At 30.7% G+C, this 21685-nt stretch overlaps 2 protein-coding genes and 1 pseudogene across 2 annotated transcripts; all 3 read left to right on the plus strand.

Annotated features, from left to right (window-relative positions):
- Positions 1-9281: 9281 nt before the first annotated feature.
- Positions 9282-10920, plus strand: LOC140177264 (uncharacterized). The gene is made up of 3 exons (XM_072210426.1): positions 9282-10142; positions 10332-10478; positions 10690-10920. The coding sequence occupies exons 1-3, from the start codon at positions 9282-9284 to the stop codon at positions 10918-10920; spliced, it is 1239 nt and encodes a 412-aa protein (XP_072066527.1).
- Positions 10921-11388: 468 nt separating this feature from the next.
- On the plus strand, positions 11389-12951 carry LOC140176589 (uncharacterized; annotated as a pseudogene).
- Positions 12952-14735: 1784 nt separating this feature from the next.
- LOC140177265 (protein STRUBBELIG-like) lies at positions 14736-16172 on the plus strand. The gene is made up of 4 exons (XM_072210427.1): positions 14736-14835; positions 15124-15253; positions 15432-15959; positions 16052-16172. Exons 1-3 carry the CDS (start codon positions 14781-14783, stop codon positions 15502-15504), a joined length of 258 nt encoding a protein of 85 aa, XP_072066528.1. The 5' UTR covers positions 14736-14780; the 3' UTR covers positions 15505-15959; positions 16052-16172.
- Positions 16173-21685: the final 5513 nt, after the last annotated feature.

The raw sequence follows: 21685 nt of genomic DNA on the forward strand, positions 1-21685 counted from the left end.
TTAGACATGAAATTGTTAGTTAGACGAAAACTTTTAAAATAACGATTGGAGGGTTTAAATATATGAGGTTTGCATGAAATTGCAATCTAGCTAACTAGTTTCGGTAACTGATAAGTATGGTTAGTATTAGGTATTGTTGTTGCATAGCATGGTCAAAGTTATCCATTCACTCTCATGTTGTGAGATCTTTCAGAAGGACCTCTCTTTTATTATTCTCCTTAAACAAATGCGGTTTTGGAATTGGTATAAGTATGCATAATATATAGTTCAACTTGAAAGTTAATTATATTTTTATAAATAACATATATCCAGTAGTTGCAAAGCTTCATCATGTTGTTAGGAAGTTAGCACAATTTTTAGTTGCTTTGGTGGAATAAAACTAAGGAATATCAAATCTGAATACTAACTAGCTTGATTTAATGGTAGGGAGATGATTATGAAGTTTAAAGAATTTAGCTTTAAAGGCTATAAAATTTTACTTTATGGATATATGTATAACTTTATGGAGCTACTAAGGAAACCTTCCCTAATGACATTGGCACTGGTACAACCGAATTAGGAGCATACGTATTCTTAATGCCAAACTAGATTTGGTTTTCAAAACATGGCACAATTAGTTTTCTAATTTGATGTTTTCTTATATTAGTGTACTTTTTCTCTTTTGGTTTTCAAAACATGGCACAAATAGCTACCAAGGAAACCTTCCATTTTTTGGCTGTTGTTGTAGTTTGTCTTTTTAAAATAAGAGTATTGCAATCAAATAGTGACAAAATTAATTCACAAAATTAGAAGATTGAAAGCAGGAAGTGTTTGCATATATCCTTTAATTTGTATGATATTTATACATATAAAATGAATAATAAGATAAGGACTTATATTTCTATCTTTAGATCCTTTAATTTGTATGATATTTATACATATAAAATGAATAATAAGATAAGGACTTATATTTCTATCTTTAGATCCACTCCTTCCGGACAAGTTTAATTTATATATCTATAGAAATTGGAAAGTGCAAACTAAAAATGTTGTTTGTGATTTTTCTCCTTTTCCAATTATACTTTTTTTTCACTTTTATCTTAATCTTTTTATCTTTATTAGATACTTCTTTGCATACTTTGTTAGATACGAATTGTTAGTTTCATAATTGCTTGAGATGTTTCTTTTGATTATCAGTGGTTGACTTCTAGGAATTCTTTAGAATTAATAAGCTCTTGATGAGAAAAATCACTTATTGTTAGTCTAAACATTATTAGTATTAGAAATGTGTAGTTTTATATTTGATTTACTATTTTTTGTTTTGTTTACAGGAAAACCATGTTTCAGGGGAAAACGAACTTAATTAAAGTCACAAATTTTGAAGAGTAAATGTTAGAGAGTAAAAGTCATGTACTTGTGGACATGATGATGATAAACTTGTTACTTAGCTATTTCAATTCTCTTTTGTTATTGTATTTTTTGTAAAATTAGATGATGTAGTTCAAGGTTGTTTAGATTAGTATTATGGTATTTTGAAAAATGATGATGATATAATTAGAAGTAGTTATGACTTAGACTAGTATTATGGTATTTTGCAATGATGATATAATGTAATTGTAGATCTTACATAATACTTTATAAATCAAATTTGATGGTATATGTTCAATTAGTTTTCTTTAGTAATTTGATTCAAATAGTTAAGGTTATTTATTGACAATAAATTAAAAAAATAGTTGGAACTAATTTCAATGCAATATGAAAAAATTATTGTCAATAAAGAATTATATAATTACAAAAAACCGTTGTCAAAAGTTACAAAGGGCGATGGTGTTAAAACCGTTGCCAACGGCAACTATAAAATGGCAATGGTATTTAAACCGTTGCAAAAAAAATTGAAGGCAACGCTTTTAAACCGTTGGCTTTGTAAATAACAAAATTACAACAGCTTAAAACCGTTGCCTATCTAGTTATGATTTTAAACCTTTTTGTCATGGAAGAGAACGGTTCTAAACCGTTGTCTATCTAGTAACGGTGCTAAACCGTTGTTTAAAAATGGTTGTCAAAACCGTTGCCTATGCCAGTCACTATGGCAACGGTTTTTTTGGTTGTCGTTGCCTTAGGTAAAAAACCGTTGCCTATGAGTATTGGCAACGGCCGCATATACCACAGATCAAAAACCGTTGCCAAACCGTTGCCAAAGGTTTTAGGAACGGTTTTTTTATCTATGGCAACGGTTTTTAACTGTTGCGAAAATCCTTATTTGTTGTAGTGTTATTTTTTTCTTTTATTTTTTATTTTGAGAAAAAGAAAATAGTTTCCTAGGTCCTCTTATCTTGTCAGAAGGAAAAAATGTTTAACTAAAGAAATTGTTGCCTCTTATTAACATGCGTTATTGGAGTTAAATTTTAAAATAATTCTAAAAATTTATAAAATATACTGATTTAATACCTAATTTATTAATTATACTGCTTAGGTCTTTGATATTTGTAAAAGTTCAGATCACCCGCTAGCACGATATTGTCTGCTTTGACACACAAGGCCTCACAGTTTTGCCTTTGATGATAGCCAAAGCCCCTCACACTCACTCGTCAAAACGCGTCATGCTAGGGAGAGGTATCCACCTCTCCAACCGATGTGGGACCTTACAATCCACCCCCTTAAGGGAGCCCAGCACCCTCGCTGGCACATCGATCCGGGCTCCAGCTCTGATACCATCTGTAACAGCCCAGACCACCCGCTAGCATGATATTGTCCGCTTTGGCACACAAGGTCTCACGGTTTTGCCTTTGATGATAGGGATGATAGCCAAAGCTCCCCACACTCACTCGTCAAAACGCGTCATGCTAGGGAGAGGTATCCAGACCCTTATAAGGCATGCTTCGTTCCCCTCCCCAACCGATGTGGGACCTTACAATATTTAGAAAAAATGCATTTAATTAGTTTTTTATTTTATTTTTAGTCAGTTAGCTTTTTGTCGAAAATAATATGGCACTGACATGACAAATGAGTGTCACACTGTATACTACGGAACGGTGTTATATGGTTTTTTGTGCTAAAATACTTCTAAAAGGAGGTCGTTTAACAAATAAGAGTAAAAACTTTGTAGACCTAAACATTTGTGATCACTTATTCTTCTTCTTGTTAAACAACATCCTTTGCAGGAGTTTTAAGAGTGTTTTAGCGCTAGTTTTTGAGATATGTAAAATATAATAATATGTAAATATAAAATTGTGGAAGAATGGATAAAAGTATACATAATTTTTACATAATGAATAAATGTATATTTTATTTTTTTAATAAATCATGTATATACATCAATATCAAATCTGCTGATCATTTCTATCTTTTTGTTGCCTGAATAATTTTTCTGGCAATAATCGTTGCCAGGTGATACCTTATTTGTTATGGTGGCACTGTCCATTTTGTGACGTGACTCCTTTGATGGCATAGCAAATAATAATTATTAAAATAAAATAAAAAATTACAAGTTACCACATCTGTTCATTCTCTTTTCTTTCCTCTCAATCTTATACACACTAAACCCAACTTTTAATACTCTTCAATTCTTGATTAATCCCATCAATTATCTACAATATCTTTTTCATCTCTTCTCTCACCTTTAATTTGCTTTTTTTCCTCTGTTCCAGGATTTTCTAATCTTTTTCGACATCAATATAATAGCTTTATCAGCCCAAACAAAATATTCACACCTTAATTCAACCTTATGCATTTATAAATTCGAAGACAATTTCAATCTTTTCACATAAGATGCATAGCATTTATCATTATAAACATAACAAAAAAAACACATACCCCACATAACGGACAATGAAAAAATAATCTCCTTGAGTTTCACTCTGTCACAGACTCAAGCATCACTGTGTCAAGTAGTCCATATAGTCATGTAGACACTTGTCATTGTTGTAGTCGAACTTCTTCTTTCTATTTTTCGGCGCAAAAAAGAAACCACCACAACCACTCGCACAAGCATAAGGTATGTTCTTCCTTCATTGAGATTGTAATATTTTAGTACTTTAGGATTTACAAATCCCTATCATGATAAACGCAAAAAAAGTTTAGAGAGTGGAGTTCGTTTTAATTTCATAGAACGAAAACCACAAAAGAAAAGAATGAAGAGAAAGAAAGATTTTTTGAGAGGGAAGGGAAGATAATAAAAAACGATAAAATTTTTTATTCTAATTTAATAAATTTAATAATTTGACAATTATTTTCTACTGTGTTATTAAAAGGACCACATCACACATAATATATAGTGCCATTATGATAAATAAGGTACCACCTAATAATAATAATTACTGCTAAAACATTCTTCACACAACAAAACAATAGAAATAATTAACAAACTTAATATTAATAATATATATATATATATATATATATAATTCATTAAAAAAATAAAATATATATCTATTTATCGTATAAAAATTTATGTATACTTTTGTCCATTCTTTCTAAAATTGTTTGTCAATATGTAATATACTTTATAGTTTATATAACATACTAAAAAATGCACGCATTTCTCTATGAAATTGACCGTTTGCTATGTTTGCCTCTCTTATCCTGGCTTTTTCTTGGTCCCTTTTCTCCAATGACCAGTGTCCTCTCTCCCTCTCCTATCCTCTTATCTACTCATTCAATCCATAATGTTTATATAAAAGTGCCCTCTCTCCTCTCCAAGATGTCGTCAATTCTGATTTGAATTCATCTTAAATTTTTAAAAAATTTAATTATTAAAAATATAATTAAAATAAATTAAAAATTTTAAAATAAAATTATAATTTATAAATATTTCACAAATTTTTAACAAATTTTATAAAAATATATTTTATTCTGATTTTTATATACACCTCAATGGTTGATTATCTCATGCAAATAGTTTTATACAATTTGGTCATCATATATGATATTTAACTAATTAGTTCTAAAAGTATAGACACCAATCAAATTTCACCACTAAATAGAGTTGATTATATATGAACGTTGGATAAGTTTCTTTAAAAAGAATTTAAATGATTTTTTAAGAATTTTTTAAAATGTAAAAATAATTCAACTTTTGAATATTTTATGTAAAAATATTTTTAATTTATTAACTACATTTGAATACATAATATAAAAATAATTTATTTATCTATTATATTAAAATATCTTTATCTAAAACTTTCTTAAAAAAAAGTACAAGCCGAAACTTATAGCTTTTTAAAAAATATATGTTTTTTAATTTTTCATTACCTTTATTTTTATTTAAAAAAATTGTCAAATATACTAATATTAACAAATTATTAAAAATAATTTTTTTATTATTTAATGGCATTCAAACACACGTGATATACATTAAATAATGTCATTGATTACAAATCATATATATAGAGTTAATCCATCTATAAACAAAAGGTGAAAACTCAGGTGTAATTAACTTCACGTGAAGTTGATAAATGACTCTCAACTATCAACTTCACGTGAAGTCGACTGTAACTAAATTTTTACCATAAACAAAACACATAAATTAATATAAATAAAAATATACATAAACCAAAATTTCACATAATAAAATTAATTAATTATACGCACACACAAAGGAAAGGCAATATAACAATGCATTATATGCATGTGCCCACTATCGCAAAGATATATACATTGTTCGGAGATAACATGAAAAAGGTTTTGAAGAGGTCGACACCACGCGTGAGACTTAAAGTATACATTAAGAATTCATAGAGCATGAGAATCTTAAAAGAAAAATACATTTCTATAGAAATTCTCGCTTTTTTTTTTATGAAACTATTATTTTTACATTCACCATTTTTTCCTTCTACATAAAGTTATGACTTTATTTATATTTAATTTTTTGATCATTCAAAATAAATACGGAGATAAATTTTCCTATGTTAACATCTTCATATTTAGTATATATCTTAAAACAATCCTCAAATAGTAGTAGCGTAATAGAATTATTATTTTTTTATTAGAGATATAATTATTTATGTTACTTTTTATTATTAGTTTAAATTTTTAAGAGAAATAGTATCTGATTAGAGCTCTTTATCCGAAAAATCTAAAGTTCAATCCTTAGTAAATCTCAAAAGAAAAAAAATTAGCATAAGATAAATAAAAGAAAAAAAGAAAGTATATGCAAAAAATCAAGCAAATTCAAAAAAAAAATTTGTTTGAAAATGAATGTTAAAGATATAACTATTTATATTATTTTTTTATTAGTTTAAACTTTGAAAAAGATAATATCATGACAAGTTGGTTTTAGTACTCAATTATGTAAAGAGAAGACAAGAAAGTACCCAAGTATGAAATAGTTCTAATTCTAATGAGTCCTTATTGTGAAAAGGGTGAGCGAAACAAAGAGAGAGAACACACACGAACAGAGAGAATTGAGAGAAGAAACGGAATTGACATAAACTCAATCTACAGTGAAAGAACTCAACTAACTATCACTATGACAACAAGCTTATATAGTGCTAATTCAATTCTAACAAACTACTTCTAAATGGCAATAATAATAACAAACTCAGTAACTAATCTACTTAAGTTATATTTTATTGTGTTGCTATATTATATGTATGTGAGTTTGCATAAGGTTCTCTATCAAGTAACATTCTCTCTCAAGTTAGGAGTGTAGATGTCCAACAGTAGTCCCAACTTGCAGTGAAGTGTTGAGAAAACAGCAGGGGATCGGACAATGGCTTTGTCAACAAGTCAGGCACTTGTTCTTTAGTCGAGAAAGGCAGCAAATGAATAAATCCTTCCATGAACTTGTCACGTACCACATGGCAATCCACCTCAATATGCTTGGTTCTCTCGTGAAAAACTGGGTTGGATGCAATGTGAATGGTTGATTGGCTATCACAAAAGATGCTTATGGGTTTAGGCTTGGTTTGGTAAAGCTTTTCGAAGAGGTGCTTGTGCTTTTTAAAAGCTCAAGCTCCTCATTTTGTGTTTGGTAAATAAAAAAGATCATGTGCTTGTGCTTGCAGCTTTTAAAAGATCGGGGTACTTTTGAAAGCACCTAAGATAAAACTTTTCAAAGTTGGCTTGTGCTTTTCAAAATTTAAAAGTCTAATATAACCTCATATGTTAACTAATTTTCAAATTTAATACTTGTATTTATGTCTATTATAGTATTTTTAAATTTTAAAAGCTATTTTACCAAATGCAATTGTTATTGCTTGTGATTATTAAAAATAATTTTTAATTTCATTTACCAAACATAAATGCTACAACTTTTAAGAAGCCATCTTTTAAAAGTTAGCTTTTATAAGCTACTTTTGAAAAGTAAAAGCTTTACCAAACTAAGCCTTAGTTAGAGGCACTCCACCAAGGCCCTTCATCAAGTATCCCAGCCAGATAGCCTCTTTGAATTGGTGGCTGTAGCTAAGGCTCTATATTCAACCTCAGAGAAGCTACATGAAGCAGTATTCTGCTTCTTGCTTTTCCAAAAGATCAAAGTTGGTTCAAGGTAAAAACAATAGGTAGAAGTTGAACGTCGTGTGTCTGGAAAACTGCCCAGTCAAAATCAGAGAAGCATGTGATGCATAAATCAGTAGAAGTGGGAAAGAACAATCCATGAGCAGGTGTAGATTTCAGGTATCGCAAGATGAGCAGCGTGTAGATGCAAGCTTGTCGGTTTGTCTAAAAGGTACTGGCTGAGACGACTAATGACATAGCTAATGTCTGGTCGTGTGTTGGTAAAATATAACAATTTGCCAACTATCTTTCGATATTCAGTTGAATCGGGCGGAGATCCACTATCCTTGCTCAACTTCACACTATAATCCATAGGTATAGAGATTAGTTTGCAATCGACAAAGCCATAGTCAGTAAGCATATCCACAATATACTTCCTCTGGTACAACGTGATCTCTTTATCTGAACGTGCTACTTCTAATCCAAAGAAGAATTTCAAGTCTCCAATACCCTTGATTTTGAACCGATCATCCAAAACACTTTTGATTTTGTTGATCTCAAGAATGTCATCTCCGGCCAAAATATCCAATTAGAACATATTATTATTAAACCGATTAGAACAATAATATCCAAGATATATGGGTTGGGTAAGCAATAAAATCTATGGATTAAGCCTTAAACTTGGTAGGCCAGCCACAGCCATAGAATCATCCATTCTTGGTTTGAATTGTTTTGGATATAATTATTTATGTGTCTTTTTTTATTAGTTTAAATTTTTAAAAGAAATAGTTTTTTGATATAATATCAAAATTTTGATTCTATGACCTAAAGATCTAAAGTTCAAAGTTTATTGACCCCAAAAAAACCCATTTTAATATAACGTCAATAAAAAGAGAAAGAAAATCTATAAAAAAATTTACACAAAATAAAAAGAGGTTATTGCATAAATTAAAAAATTAAAAATATAAATATTTATATGTCTCTTCTTATCAACTTAAGATTTTAAGACAAATAATATCTAATTTTTAACAGTTATTAATCATGTGAAATGATCTCATTAATAATCTCTAATGTCGTTTTCTAACAAGTGTTACGTTTGATTGATGTTTTTCTGCCTCTTCTTATACATACATATATCGAAAGTTTCAGATTTTTAAAGAACATCCAAAACAAATTTAATAAGTTAAGCAAGAAAACACAACAAAGTTTGTCATTGTGTAAAATCTAAAGCTAAAATTTAGGTGCTGTAACCTCAGTGTAGTTTAAAATATAACTTATATCAATGTGGATTTTAGCAAAAGAAAAAATCTAACAATGAAAAAACAACAATACGTAACAAATTAGATTACAATAACAAAAAATGTTACCTAAACTTTTTTTTCCATAAGATAAATTCTTAATTAGGATTGGATTGATACAAAAAAAAATTTTGTAAAACCAACACAGTTTTTGATTAGTTGAATATGCTCTCATGGTTGAAAATTCCACCAAAAATAGCATTTAACAGTAAAAATTCATTAAGAGTTGGTATTCAATTTGATGTACAAACTAGATCATTGCTCTACTATAAAAGCAGCAGGCAATGCAAGAACTCATATCCATAAATATTTATCTTCTATTTTTTTGAATATCAAAGACCCTTTTCTAATATGGTAGTTTCCCTTTTCTCTTGCTGTCATGTTATATTATTTTTTTTTCCGTTTTTTCTTGAATTCATGTTTTATTTCTTGAATGTTTAATTTGAGTTCCTCAAAACGATATGTGTTTACGTAGTTTTTATGAATATGTTAAACATATATAATATAAATCGCATTACAAACATTATTGTTCACTACTAATCATATAAGCATAATTATTTCCAGGTCAACATGAAGTTTATTTGCGAAGTGGTGATATTATCATTTTCAATTATAGTAATACAATCGAGCATCACATTCTCACGAGAACTTGAAGGTCCAAATCATATCAAGACAACTACTTTTTATACCAAAACGTTCGTACTAGAACCAGGAAAGGTTAGCAGAAAAACTTTTTTCGATGTTGAGTTTCCAAGAGGCCACATTGGAATCAAGAATTTACAAGCCGAACTAGTTGATGAACACGGAAACTCGATACCACTGTATGAGGCTTACCTGCACCATTATTTTGTTTTAAGATATTTTGAAAATATCACCATGTCACAACATGCTAATGAAAATCAACCTAATTACGGTAAGTATTTTAAGAGAAATGATGGTGCATGTCAAACTTTCGTTAATTCAATTTCTTGGGGTCTTGGAGTTGACGCACGAAGAACTAGCACAGAACTACCAGATCCATTTAGAGTAGAAGTAGGTACGCATCCTGAGGATGTTCCAAAGGAGTATGATGAAGAGAAATGGTTAATCAATATTTTGGTCATTGACACACGTGGTGCAGAAGACAAGAAAGGTTGCTCCCAATGCAGATGTGACCTTTTAAACGTCAAAAGTGAAGATTTGAGAAACACAACAGGCGTTGATGGAACACCATTATCTAGTGATTATAAAGGAGGAATTTTTTGTTGCGAGAAGAAGTCTCAATGCAAATTACAACAGGGATACAATGAAAAACAAAAGAGAAAAGTTGCTATTAAATATACAATATCATGGGTTGAATGGGATCAACAGCAAGTGCCTCTTAAGTTTTATATTCTTGATGTTACTGATCAAGTCACATATAATGGATCCGAACCAATTCATCATTGCGCGGTAAGTGACAATTATTTTGTTTTAACTAAATGCTAAGACTTATACTTCATATATTTCCTATAGCGATATATTATGATATGTATTCTATTAGTCAAGCAATATCTATTTTGAAATAAAATGAGTATTAATAATTGGTTCATTTATCTACTTATTTAGTAAATATCTAAAAAAAAATTTAATTTGCTGTAGGTAGAGTATTCTATAAATCCAGAAAAGACTGATGAAGGACATTACCATATTAAGAAAACAAATATTCCAATGAAAAAAGGTGGTAGTCTCATCTATATTACTGCTCATGTACATTCAGGAATTGTTAATGCAACATTATATGGAGAGGTAACGTTCAATATTTACCATAATTCTTATGCATAGTATTTACCATTAATTACTAATCGTAAACAGTTACATTTATTTAACTATGTACCTAAATTTGTTTCTTTAAAACAATAAGATTATTTTCTGATTCATCATCATCATCATCGTAGGAAGTTAAATTTTTAAAATACCGTCACCATTAAGATATATATGCCTTTTATTTTTAATTTAGGATGGAAGAAGATTATGTGAAATTAAGCCAATATATGGAACGGGAAAAGAGGCAGGCAATGAAGAAGGTTATGCTGTTGGAGCGTCTGGTTGCTATCCAAAACCGGATTCTATGAAGATTAAAGATGGTGAAAATTTAACTGCAGAATTTATACATGAAAACAAATATACCACTGGACTTATGGGGCATTTCTATGTCTATTTGGCAGAAGACTTACCAAAATCTTTGTAAAATTATTGAGAACTACTAATGTTAGTTTATCCCCTCTATGTTTTATAATTTAGTAAAAAAAGCAAAAAAATTCTCAAACAAAGATATAGGAGAAGTTTATAGAGTGCATGATTTATCTAGGTAATTAAGTAGCTTGTTTGTCATAAAAAAGTATCACAATAAAACACATTGACGTAGTTATTGTACATATGTAGTTTTTATTCAATAAGATATTAAAAAGTATGATCAAGAAGTATGTTATTACAACTGCAAAGGGGTTTATTGACGTGTTCATTGTTGTTCAATATGAGGCCACAATGCAACTCCAATCCCGTCTTTACCGGTAGTAGTTACTGTATAACTTTGTTTTCTAAACTTTAACTTCATTGATTAACAAAAAAAAAGACAACAACATGCTAAGATACCATAAACAAAATTTCTTTTATTTAAATTTGAAATAAAGAAAAAAGTAATTAAAAGCTAATATTTATGATCTACAATTATAGTATACAATTGGACATCACATTCTTAGGAGAACTTAGGAGTTCAAATCATATCAAGACATTTATTTTTTATACTAAAAAGATCGTGCTGAAACCAGGGAAGTTTAGCAAAAAGTCTTTTTATGATGTTAAGTTTTCAAGAGGCCACATTGGAATCAAGAATTTACAAGCTGAACTAATTGATTAACACAGAAACTTTATGCCACTATATGAGGTTTACTTGCATCATTATTTTGTTTTAAGATATTTTAAAAATAACACCATGTCACACAGCATGATAATAAAAGTCAAATTATGTACAATAGGCATTTTAAGAGTAATGATGGTGCATATCAGACTTACGTTAATTCATTTTCTTGGGATTTTAGAGTTGACGTACGAAGAACTAGCACAAAACTACCAGATCCATTTAAAGTGGAAGTAGGTATGCATCCTGTGGATGTTCCAAAGGAATACCATGAAGAGAAATAATTTATTAATATTTTGGTCATTACCACACAACATGCAAAAGATAAGAAAGATTGCTCCCAATGCAGATGTGATCTTTACAACATCAAAAGTAAAGATTTGAGAAACACAAAAAGCATCGATAGAAACCCATTATCTAGTGATTACAAAGGAGGAATTTTTTATTGCGAGAAGAAATCTCAATGCAAATTACAAAAGGAATACAATAAAAAACAAAAGAGAAAAGTTGCTATCAAATATCAATATCATGGGTTGAATGGGATCAACACCAAATAACTCTTAAGTTTTATATTCTTGATGTTACTGATCCAGTGACAAATATTTTGTTTTATTTGAATACTAAGACATACACTTCATATATTTCTTATAGTGATATATATTATGATATCTATTTTGATTAGTCAAGCAATATTTTCTATGAAATCAATTGAGTATTAATAACTGGTTCATTTATCTACTTACTTAATAAATATCTAAAAAAAATCTTATATTTACTGTAGATAGAGGATTCTATCAATTCAGAAAATACTGATAAAGGACATTACCTTATTAAGAAAATAAATATTCCAATAAAAAAGGTAGTAATCTCATCTATATTAGTGCTCATGTACATTCAGGAACTGTTAATGCAACATTATATAGAGAGGTAACGTTCAATATTTACCATCACTCTCATACATAGTATTTACAATTAATTACTAATCGTAAACAATTACATTTATTTAACTATGTATCCTAAATTTGTTTTTTAAAAATAATAAGATTATTTTCTGATTCATCATAATCGTAGGAAGTTAATTTTCAAAATATTGTCACCATTAATATATATGCCTTTTTATTTTTAATTTAGGATGGAAGAATATTATGTGAAATTAAGCCGATATTTGGAACGGAAAAAGAGGCAGGAAACGAAGAAGGTTATGCTGTTGGAGTGTCTAGTTGCTTTCCAAAATCGAGCTCTATGAAGATTAAAGACGGTGAAAATTTAACCGTAGAATTTATACATGAAAACAAATATACCACTGGATTTATGGGGCATTTCTATATCTATTTGGCAGAACACTTACTACAATCTTTTTAAAATTATTGAGCACTATTAATATTAGTTTATTCCCTCCATGTTTTTACAATTTAATAAAAGTAGGGAAAAAAATCTCAAACAAAGATATAAGAGAAGCTTATAGAGTGCATGATTGGATCTGATCTATGTAATTAAGTAGCTTGTTTGTCATAAAAACTTATCGCATTAAAACATATTGACATAGTTATTGTGCATATATAATTTTTATTCAATAAGATATTAAAAATATGATCGAGAAGTATGTCATTACAAATAAATGTTTATTATTTTTCAAGGATGAGGCCTCCACACTACAAAAAAAGAGACATAAAATGGCATTAATATTACGGCGGTTTTGTAAGACTGCCGTAATATCAGGTTGCTATGGCGTTTTCTCTTGTTGCCACAATTGAGTTGCATTCAATGGCGGTTTTTGTTGATTCTGGAGGTTTTAAAATACCATTATCATTGCTATATAAAAAAGCCTAACCCTAATCCAATTCTCATTTTCCGTTGAAACGCAAAGGTTGAATCGCTGCCACAGTGATCTTCTCTGTGACGATCTTCTCTGACCGATCTCCTCCGGCGACGATCTTCTCTGACCGATCTCCTCCGGCGATGACCTCCTCCCACGACAACCTCATTCGGCGATGTCTTCCTCAACAGCGATCTTCCCTGGTGATCTCTCCTCCAATTACAATCTCCTGCTGCGACGGTCTACTCCAGCGACATCTCCTACTAAGATGATCTCCTCCGGTGGCATTTTCCTACGCCGGCAATCTCGTCCATCAAGCTACTGTCCTGTGAGATTCTCCTCCCACAAGCTCGCGAGGTAGGTTCTTCTCCCTCTTTTCCTTTGTTCCCTTGAAAATATTTTACTCTAATTTCTTCGATCTCTTAATTATTGATCCAAAATTTCAGAATACATGATAGATTTTGTGAAATGGCAACTACAACTACTAAAACTGCAGGAGCTAGGGTTTCTGAGGAAAGAATCGTTGAAACATTTCACAATGATGATGATGAAGTGCTCGATGCTGCAGAGAATGAAGTTGTGGTAATTTTGTTAGTGGCCTAAAGAGGCAAAAATGGTTGAAGCAAACATGGATAACTTGTTATTATGCATATTTATTGCATAATATGAATTAATTTATTTGTGGTTTTTGTGAACCTACATGAGCAAACAATTAATTTATTTACAATTTGATTGCACTCTCCTAACTAGTATACTTATCAAACAGGACAAGAAAAACAGATTTTATATCGTTTCTGCTTTAGCTGATACCAAGGTAGATCTTAAAGGTATATATGACTTTATAAATTTGAGAGGAAATGGTTCACTTGCTTTGCTTTTGCCTTACTTTGATGTGTATTCATGAGTTACTTGTTGCTTTAAAGCTGAGCAGTGCTATCTCAGCGGCTTGGTTTAGGAAAAGGGGGTCTTAGAATGACACCTGAAGAGGCTCTGAGTGAAATACTTCAGGTTTGTGTTATTGTTCCATTCTTTTTGTTGACATCATCTTCATTTTTCTTTTCTCTTTGTTTATCTTGTTTAGAAAGATGAGTCGATTATTACCAAAATAAAAACTATGCATTATATGGTCCATGAGGGAACCAATTCGTGTTAATTCATTCATTGATTGAGTTGGTGGGGGTCATTTGGTAAATACAGTTCATCTGTTCCATGGATCAATCCAATCTGTTATAAGAACTTTCTCTCATTCTAATGAATAATATATAGACTTAGAACTTAGAACCTTATTGTCGTTAAATGCTCTCTTTTTGCTTTTACTTTTGAGGAAATGGGATGTACGAATTTGGTGTTGCATGTTCAACTCTTTGTTACTCTGATGGTGATTCTTGCTGGAACTTTCTGTGCAGTTGGTGACACTGACATAGTTGATGGTAGATACTTTCCCTTTCCATAGTTTTATTTCTATTTTTGAAATAAGAAATAGCAGAATAATCTGTTGTTTCCCTTTGAAAAAAAAAGGAAGACGACAAAACTCATTTAGCTTTCAAGTGTTATTGTTTTGCTTCATTGCACTATATTATCATCAAAGAGTTGATGATAACTTGTTTGCAATTTGAAAGATGATGGTTATAAATTTAATTGGGAAGCTCACCTAATTAAGTAACAAGTACCATATAAGTGCAGAATTTGTCTAAACTCAATATGTGCTATGGTCACAGTTGCAGCAATCAGTAGTCTATATGTTGCTCTTGGCTCACCACCTCTTCTAGGGTGGAAGCCTGTTGGAGGAGATCCATGTTTTGAAATGTGGCAAGGTGTTGGCTGTGTATTTTCCAACATCACTTCCATGTATGTGAAGTTCTCTTTTTAAACTATTTTTGGTTAATATTGTGTTATTGTTTGCATGCTCTATATAATTGGTTGGAAATGATAATGTTATTATTTTCAATGTTTCATTAGTTGTTTGATTGATAGAGTTTAATTACGTGCAATAAGACTAAGTAAAACTTGTATTTTGGGTTGACAGAAGACTTGATGGCCTGAATTTGGGTGGAGAGCTTGGTAGTAATTTGAATTTTCCATCCATCTTAGAAATGTAAGTGTTGTTTCAATTTCAATATTGTGTTTACTGATGAGTGACACGTTAAACGTGGTTCTGTTTGATTAATCGAGAGAGTTTAGTACCTCTTAAGCACCAATTGTGTAATTGTTTGAACTAGAAATGAAGCTTTCTGTTTCTTGTGCAATGATCTTAGCCACAACCACATTGGAGGCCCATTCCATTCACTTTGCCCCCTACTATTACGAGCTTGTATGTTATCTTTTTCACATCTGAATTTGTTTTTTTTTTTTTTATCATGGACATAGTAATTAGTCATCTTTTTTCCATATGCATAACTACAAATGTACTTAAAGAAGTTTTTCTTTTGTTCTGATATTTTAGGTCTCTCTCAGGAAATCGGTTAAATGGAAGCATTCCAGATGCTTTATCATTACTAACTCAATTATCAGGAAACCTTATAACAATGTCAAAGCATTATTCCGGCAAGGAAAGGTTGATATCTGAATTGAGGAGGTTTTTTTACTGTATTTATTAAATCTATCCCACTTTCCTTTATGATAACTGTGTGGCTTTGGACTTACTAGGCACATATGGCACTCCATAACATAGATGCTGCAGTTGAAAGCTTTAAAAATGCACTGGTCTTAGAGCCAAATGATGGTAAGTTGTGATTTTGTGTAAGGCCTTAGTTAGACAAGAACTACTAGTGTACTTATTTTTTTTGTTCTTATTCAATGATTTATTTTTACCACGGAAGGTAGGCGAAAGGACAAAGTAATGGCATGCTTAGTTTATATAAATCAGGTTCAGGTATGTATCTTACTCTCTTTGGATTTATTAGCTGCAAAAATTTGTCATAGTTAACAATATATCGAGAGAAAAAAATGTTGGTATTAAAGAAAATCACATTGTTTGATGTTAAAAGGTTGAAAAAAAATCATTCTCTTGTGTCTAATTTTGTATACGTGGTTAAGCTGCAATCAGTTACTGTCGAGTGCCATGCCCTGAGTTTTTTACTGTACCTCACCACTCTCTTCTGAATTATTATCATGTTCTATTTTTTCTTCTGTGTTTCTTTCTCTCATTTGATCTTTGTTTATTATGTTTTCTGCCTTCTACTCAACTCAGTACAATTTTGAAGGAAGATATGATCTGGTCAGATTCATGAAGATAATACAGAAAGTTGATCTCTACAATTTAATTTATCATTTTTTAGTTGTATATAGATGATTTCCTGTTTGGCTGAAGTATGTTCCAGGAATAAGCTTGGTCTGCAAACCAGCTTCAGCCTCCTTACTGTGTACACGAGAGAGAATTTCAGTTCAGATTATAATCACACTTTATCCTTCTCTGTTATATATATTACTTATTCTATTATTTGTTTTTCATCATTAACAATATGCCGATCATTGGTATATGCCGCCCTATGCGTTCCCCTTAGGATCAACCCATGGATCGCTGCCTCAGATTCTTTCCATGCCTCATTGACCCTGGTGCGTTTGCTGCAATTCCTTTTTTTTTGTTTAAATTAGCTTAGTTTTTGTTTTATCTGAATTTGTGTGCTGAATGGTGAATGCTATTGCTGAACTGTTCTGACTTTCGTTTATTTACGTGTCTTCCTAACCAAAATTATGCGAATTTTTTTATTTATTTATGCATTTTGGAATTTTGTCACTGAATTTCAGCTCGGAGGTCTGCGCTGTGGGTGAAGTTGGTCTTGGTGACTGTCCATTTGGTTTATATTGGCGTTCTCTTCTTAATCGATGGAGATTTGATAGAAAAGACTAAGAAGGAACCGATGTATGTTTTTTTCCCACTTTTAAGTCGTTGTATTCTATTTTTTGCATATTTTTTTTACCATACTGAAGCTTCAACTTAGTGGATAGTGCTGATTCGCTGACACTTTAATGGGTTTAGTGGAACATTATTTGTACTTGACAATTTGTTCAATAGACCATCTAATGAAATGAAATAGATTGAGATAGCTTTGAAAGAGAGGATAGCTTTGTTGATGAGTTGCACATAGTGAGCGTTTGTGACTGGCAAAGTAAAGTGATAAATGTGCATTTGGGTTAATAAATTTATATGGATATTATAATATTATGGAAGTATTCTTACTTTAGATTTGATGATACATTACAAATTCACAAGTTGATTGATATATATAGATTCTATTAACAAATGTGGAAGCTGAATCTAAATAGGACCATGGTAAAAAATTACTCCGGTCTGTGTGCAATAGCAGAATCTGCCAAAGGTAAAACTGTAAAATTATAAACATTTCTCAATTGGATACCACTTTTACATAGAAATATATCAATTGCATAACTTACATAGATTTGTTTAACCTTGATTTTACATAGAAATATATCAATTGCATAACTTACATTTTACTTTTGATACTTTATTTATGTATCTATTTTTATCTAAACCATGCCATGGTTTCTCACAATCAAGAATATCAACAATTTCTCAATACCATCAGTGTTCCCTAATTCCTATCAATGATGGAACCAACGAACGAAGAATTTATGTAAGTTCACATGTTTCTAGTAATTTAGATTTTAACATTTTAACTTAACTAATTTCCTCTTCTCTGCGCTTTCTGTGCCAAGCTATATTTTCATATTTTATTAATATTAGTTGCTTTCAATTCAATTATCTCTGGAGATTAGTTTATTTAGTCATCGATCAAACTAAATCAGCAAGCAAACATGAAGAAAGCTCCACTATACATTTTCTTCTTCCTATTACTCTTATCTGCCTTTTGCTTTTACTCTTCGGCTTTTGGACAGGCTTTGTCACAAGATGAAGGTAATTAAGCCCATAAATTCTTGCTAAGTAATGTTAAAGAAGCAGTTTTTTCGGTTAATATTAATTAATTTTTTTAAATTATTTTACCATATATTTAGTAGCAATACATCAAAAGTAGAAGTGTTCTGACTTGGCAATGCCCATTTGTTTTTGATGATTTCAGAATGAAGAGGGTCCTAAAGAAGATCCACGTTTGGAACTCTTGAGGAAGGAATGGTTTGAAGACAAGGAGTGTCTTGATATTTAATACTTTATTTCTATTTAATACTTTATTTAGAAATAAAAAATATTATATTGAATACTTTATTTGTATTGGAGTTATTATTTTTTATTTTCAATACTAAAAAATTATATATTATGTGTAATACTTTATTTATGAATTACGTAATATTTTGTTTTTGGGTTATGATTTCTTGTTATTGTGAACTTTTAAACAAAAAAATTATGTTTAACATGGTAAAAACGACGGTTAAAACTACTTTTTTAAACGATAAAATATCACTTTTAGTCGGTAAAAATGGCGGCTTGTAACTGCCATTTTAAAAGTGAAACACCATTTTAACTCGGTAAAAATGGCGGTTTTAAACGCCGTTTTAACCAATAAAAATGCCACTATCAGGGTAAAAACAGCGGTTCAAAATGCCGTATTAACCAACTAAAAATGCCGTTTTAACCCGGTAAAAACGGCGGTTTCAAATGCCATTTTAACCAACGAAAAATGCCACTCATTCAAGGTAAAAATGGCGGTTCAAACCGCCATTTTAACCAACAAAAAACGCTGTTTTATCCTAGAAATAATGGCGGTTTGAACCGCTGTTTTAACCAACCAAAAACCCGACGTTTTAACCTATCAAAAAACCGCCGTTTTAACCCAGGAAATTGTGGCGGTTTTTTGAAAACCGCCGTAATAATCATAATGGCGCCCAGAATTACGTCGTTTTCTAAAACCGCCGTTCTTGGTAATAATGACGGTTCAAACCGCCATAAATACAAAAAAAAACCGCCGTTTTAACCAGAATTTTTTGTAGTGCCACCGGAATCCCATCGCTACCGGTGATGGGTTGGAAGAAGGGGTATGCATAAAAAAGTTAGAAAAAATTAAAAACAAAATGTTGATCATTTATTGATCGTAAATAACTTTAATACAAAGGTAAAATTATAATTCTCTATAGACATTTGGGTCAAAGTTAATTTTTTTCAAACTTTGAAAGCACAATCAAAACTTTGAAGAAACGTCAAAGAAAAAAATGGGTGAGAGTATTTGGAATATAATAAAATTGAAATTGATTTTATTTTTAAACAAAATTCGTTCTTTGAAATGTATGGAAAATGAGAATTTTTATGTGATCCTTTATTTATTTAGAGGATTTTATTGTAGCTGAAATAATTTGGTGCATCAAAAATATAAATGTCATTTTTATCTTTTAGAAATTAATATAAAAGAGAAGGATTTCGAGAGGTGAATAAGTGGTTCAAGTGCGGCAGTATAACAATCTGGCAATCGGTAAGAATATCCAACTATTAGTATTGTTTGAAATGGTGGAAGTTGATGTTGTAAATAAAGTATCCAAAATTAATTAATAAAATAATCAATTCAAGTTAATTAAATTAATTCTCATTAAAGTTCATTTCAAATATAAATATTGATCTGTAAATGAATTTAATTTCTATTTTATTTAAAGGATTCCAAACATATTTTTTTAATATCTAGTTCAGTTCATTTCAATTTCATTAACTTAATTTAAAAGATATTTAGTTTTAAACACAAATTTAGTATATATATTTTTCTTTTTATTAACATAAGAATCACCTTCACAATGGAGACCTGTTAATTTTGTGGAGCTCTATAAACCATGTTTCTCATTTAGTTAGGGGCTACAAGGGTAATTTAAATTTTTCGTGTAATATAGCTTCTAAACTCTATTTAAATCCCACTAAAATTCTGACACAAAATAATTACACTAAGATGTTGACCAGAAACACCTATATTAAGAATTTAATACCGAGCAAAAAAAAGTTTAATTACTCTATTAGTCCCTATAATTTTACCAAATTTTTAATTAGGTTCTTATACGTTTTTCTTTTTAATTAGGTCTCTATGCTAATTTTTTTATTTTAATTTGGTCTCTAGTCACAATAGACATTAAAAAAAACATTCACATGTGTTGAATTTACTAAAGTACCCATGTCTCTAACTCTACATAATCGCATGGTTCTGAAAACTAGACTGGACCAGCCATGGACCGAACCAGAAGTTGGTCGGTTTACTCCAAATGACGCCATTTTTGTGTTTCATTAAAAAAAAAGAAAAAAGGGTTTCTGAATTGAGGAATGCAAAAACCAGTCAAACTACTCTCTCTCTCTCTCCCCTTTCACTCACATAGAATGACAGAAGTAGAAACCAGTCTCTTCCATCTCAACTCTTCCTTGAAAACCCTAGCATCTATAGCACCACTTGGTTCGTCATGGTCATTCACCAATCCTCATGGTTCATCGTGCTCGAAGGCCTTTCCTTGTTCGCCCAACATCAGCGTCTCTAGCTAGGTCATGCTCAGCAGCTCTTTGCCCGTCGTCCATCCATCATGTTCGTTGCCAGCTTGCTAGTGTTTATCACTAGCTTCTCGTTGTCTGTCGCTCTCCCTCAAATCTTTGCACACTGCCCTCGCCGAAGGTAATGCCTCCAATGCCTAGTCAGTGCTCAGTATTTGTTCTTGCTTGTTTTTGGACTCTTGATTGATGATTAACTTTGTTATTGGCTTACTACTTGATGATAATTTGATACTGATTCTTAATGATGAATTGATAATGGCTTGTTGAATTGATACTGGAGCTCCTTCAATGGCGAAGGTCATGATAGAAAAGAGCGGGCTTGGATCACACAATGATGGATTGAGATGCGTTAATGGCACCACATAATGCCAAATGGAGTAGGGAGGAAGAGAAAGGATTTTTTGCCCGAGGGAAAGAGGAAGGAGAGGGGATAAGGGTTATTTTGTCAATATAAAAAAAATTAGAGTGAATAATAACCCAAATATTTTAACTATAGTATATTCAATTTGAAAACAGAATGTTCTGTTGAACTAAATGTTTTTGTCATCGTAGAGACTAAATTAAAATAAAAATTTTAGTATAGGAACCTAATTAAAAGGAAAACAAGTATAGGAACCTAATTGTAAATTTGGTCAAATTATAGGACCAACAGAGTAATTAAACAAAAAAAAACATAAATATTTTTTCATTTCATCCTTATCCATGTTGTTAAGAAAAATCAAATTAAAAGCCTAATGGGTTAAAAGGCAAATGAATTTGATTATTAAAATTTAATTTTTCTATATTTATAAAAAATTTACAACAAAATGTGTGTTGAGTAAACTCAAAGCTTTTTTTCCTAAAGGGGCGCATAA

Source organism: Arachis hypogaea, chromosome 12 (assembly GCF_003086295.3).
Source record: "Arachis hypogaea cultivar Tifrunner chromosome 12, arahy.Tifrunner.gnm2.J5K5, whole genome shotgun sequence".
Taxonomy (NCBI): domain Eukaryota; kingdom Viridiplantae; phylum Streptophyta; class Magnoliopsida; order Fabales; family Fabaceae; genus Arachis; species Arachis hypogaea.

Bases quoted from the DNA above. Each gene is read 5' to 3' on its own strand.
- LOC140177264 (XM_072210426.1), top strand. From the start codon at position 9,282: ATGAAGTTTATTTGCGAAGTGGTGATATTATCATTTTCAATTATAGTA. The intron at 10,143-10,331 runs GTAAGTGACAAT...AATTTGCTGTAG, and splicing joins AACCAATTCATCATTGCGCG to GTAGAGTATTCTATAAATCC. The intron at 10,479-10,689 runs GTAACGTTCAAT...TTTTTAATTTAG, and splicing joins ATGCAACATTATATGGAGAG to GATGGAAGAAGATTATGTGA.
- LOC140177265 (XM_072210427.1), top strand. From the start codon at position 14,781: ATGGTGATTCTTGCTGGAACTTTCTGTGCAGTTGGTGACACTGACATA. The intron at 14,836-15,123 runs GTAGATACTTTC...CTATGGTCACAG, and splicing joins TGACACTGACATAGTTGATG to TTGCAGCAATCAGTAGTCTA. The intron at 15,254-15,431 runs GTATGTGAAGTT...TTGGGTTGACAG, and splicing joins TTTTCCAACATCACTTCCAT to AAGACTTGATGGCCTGAATT.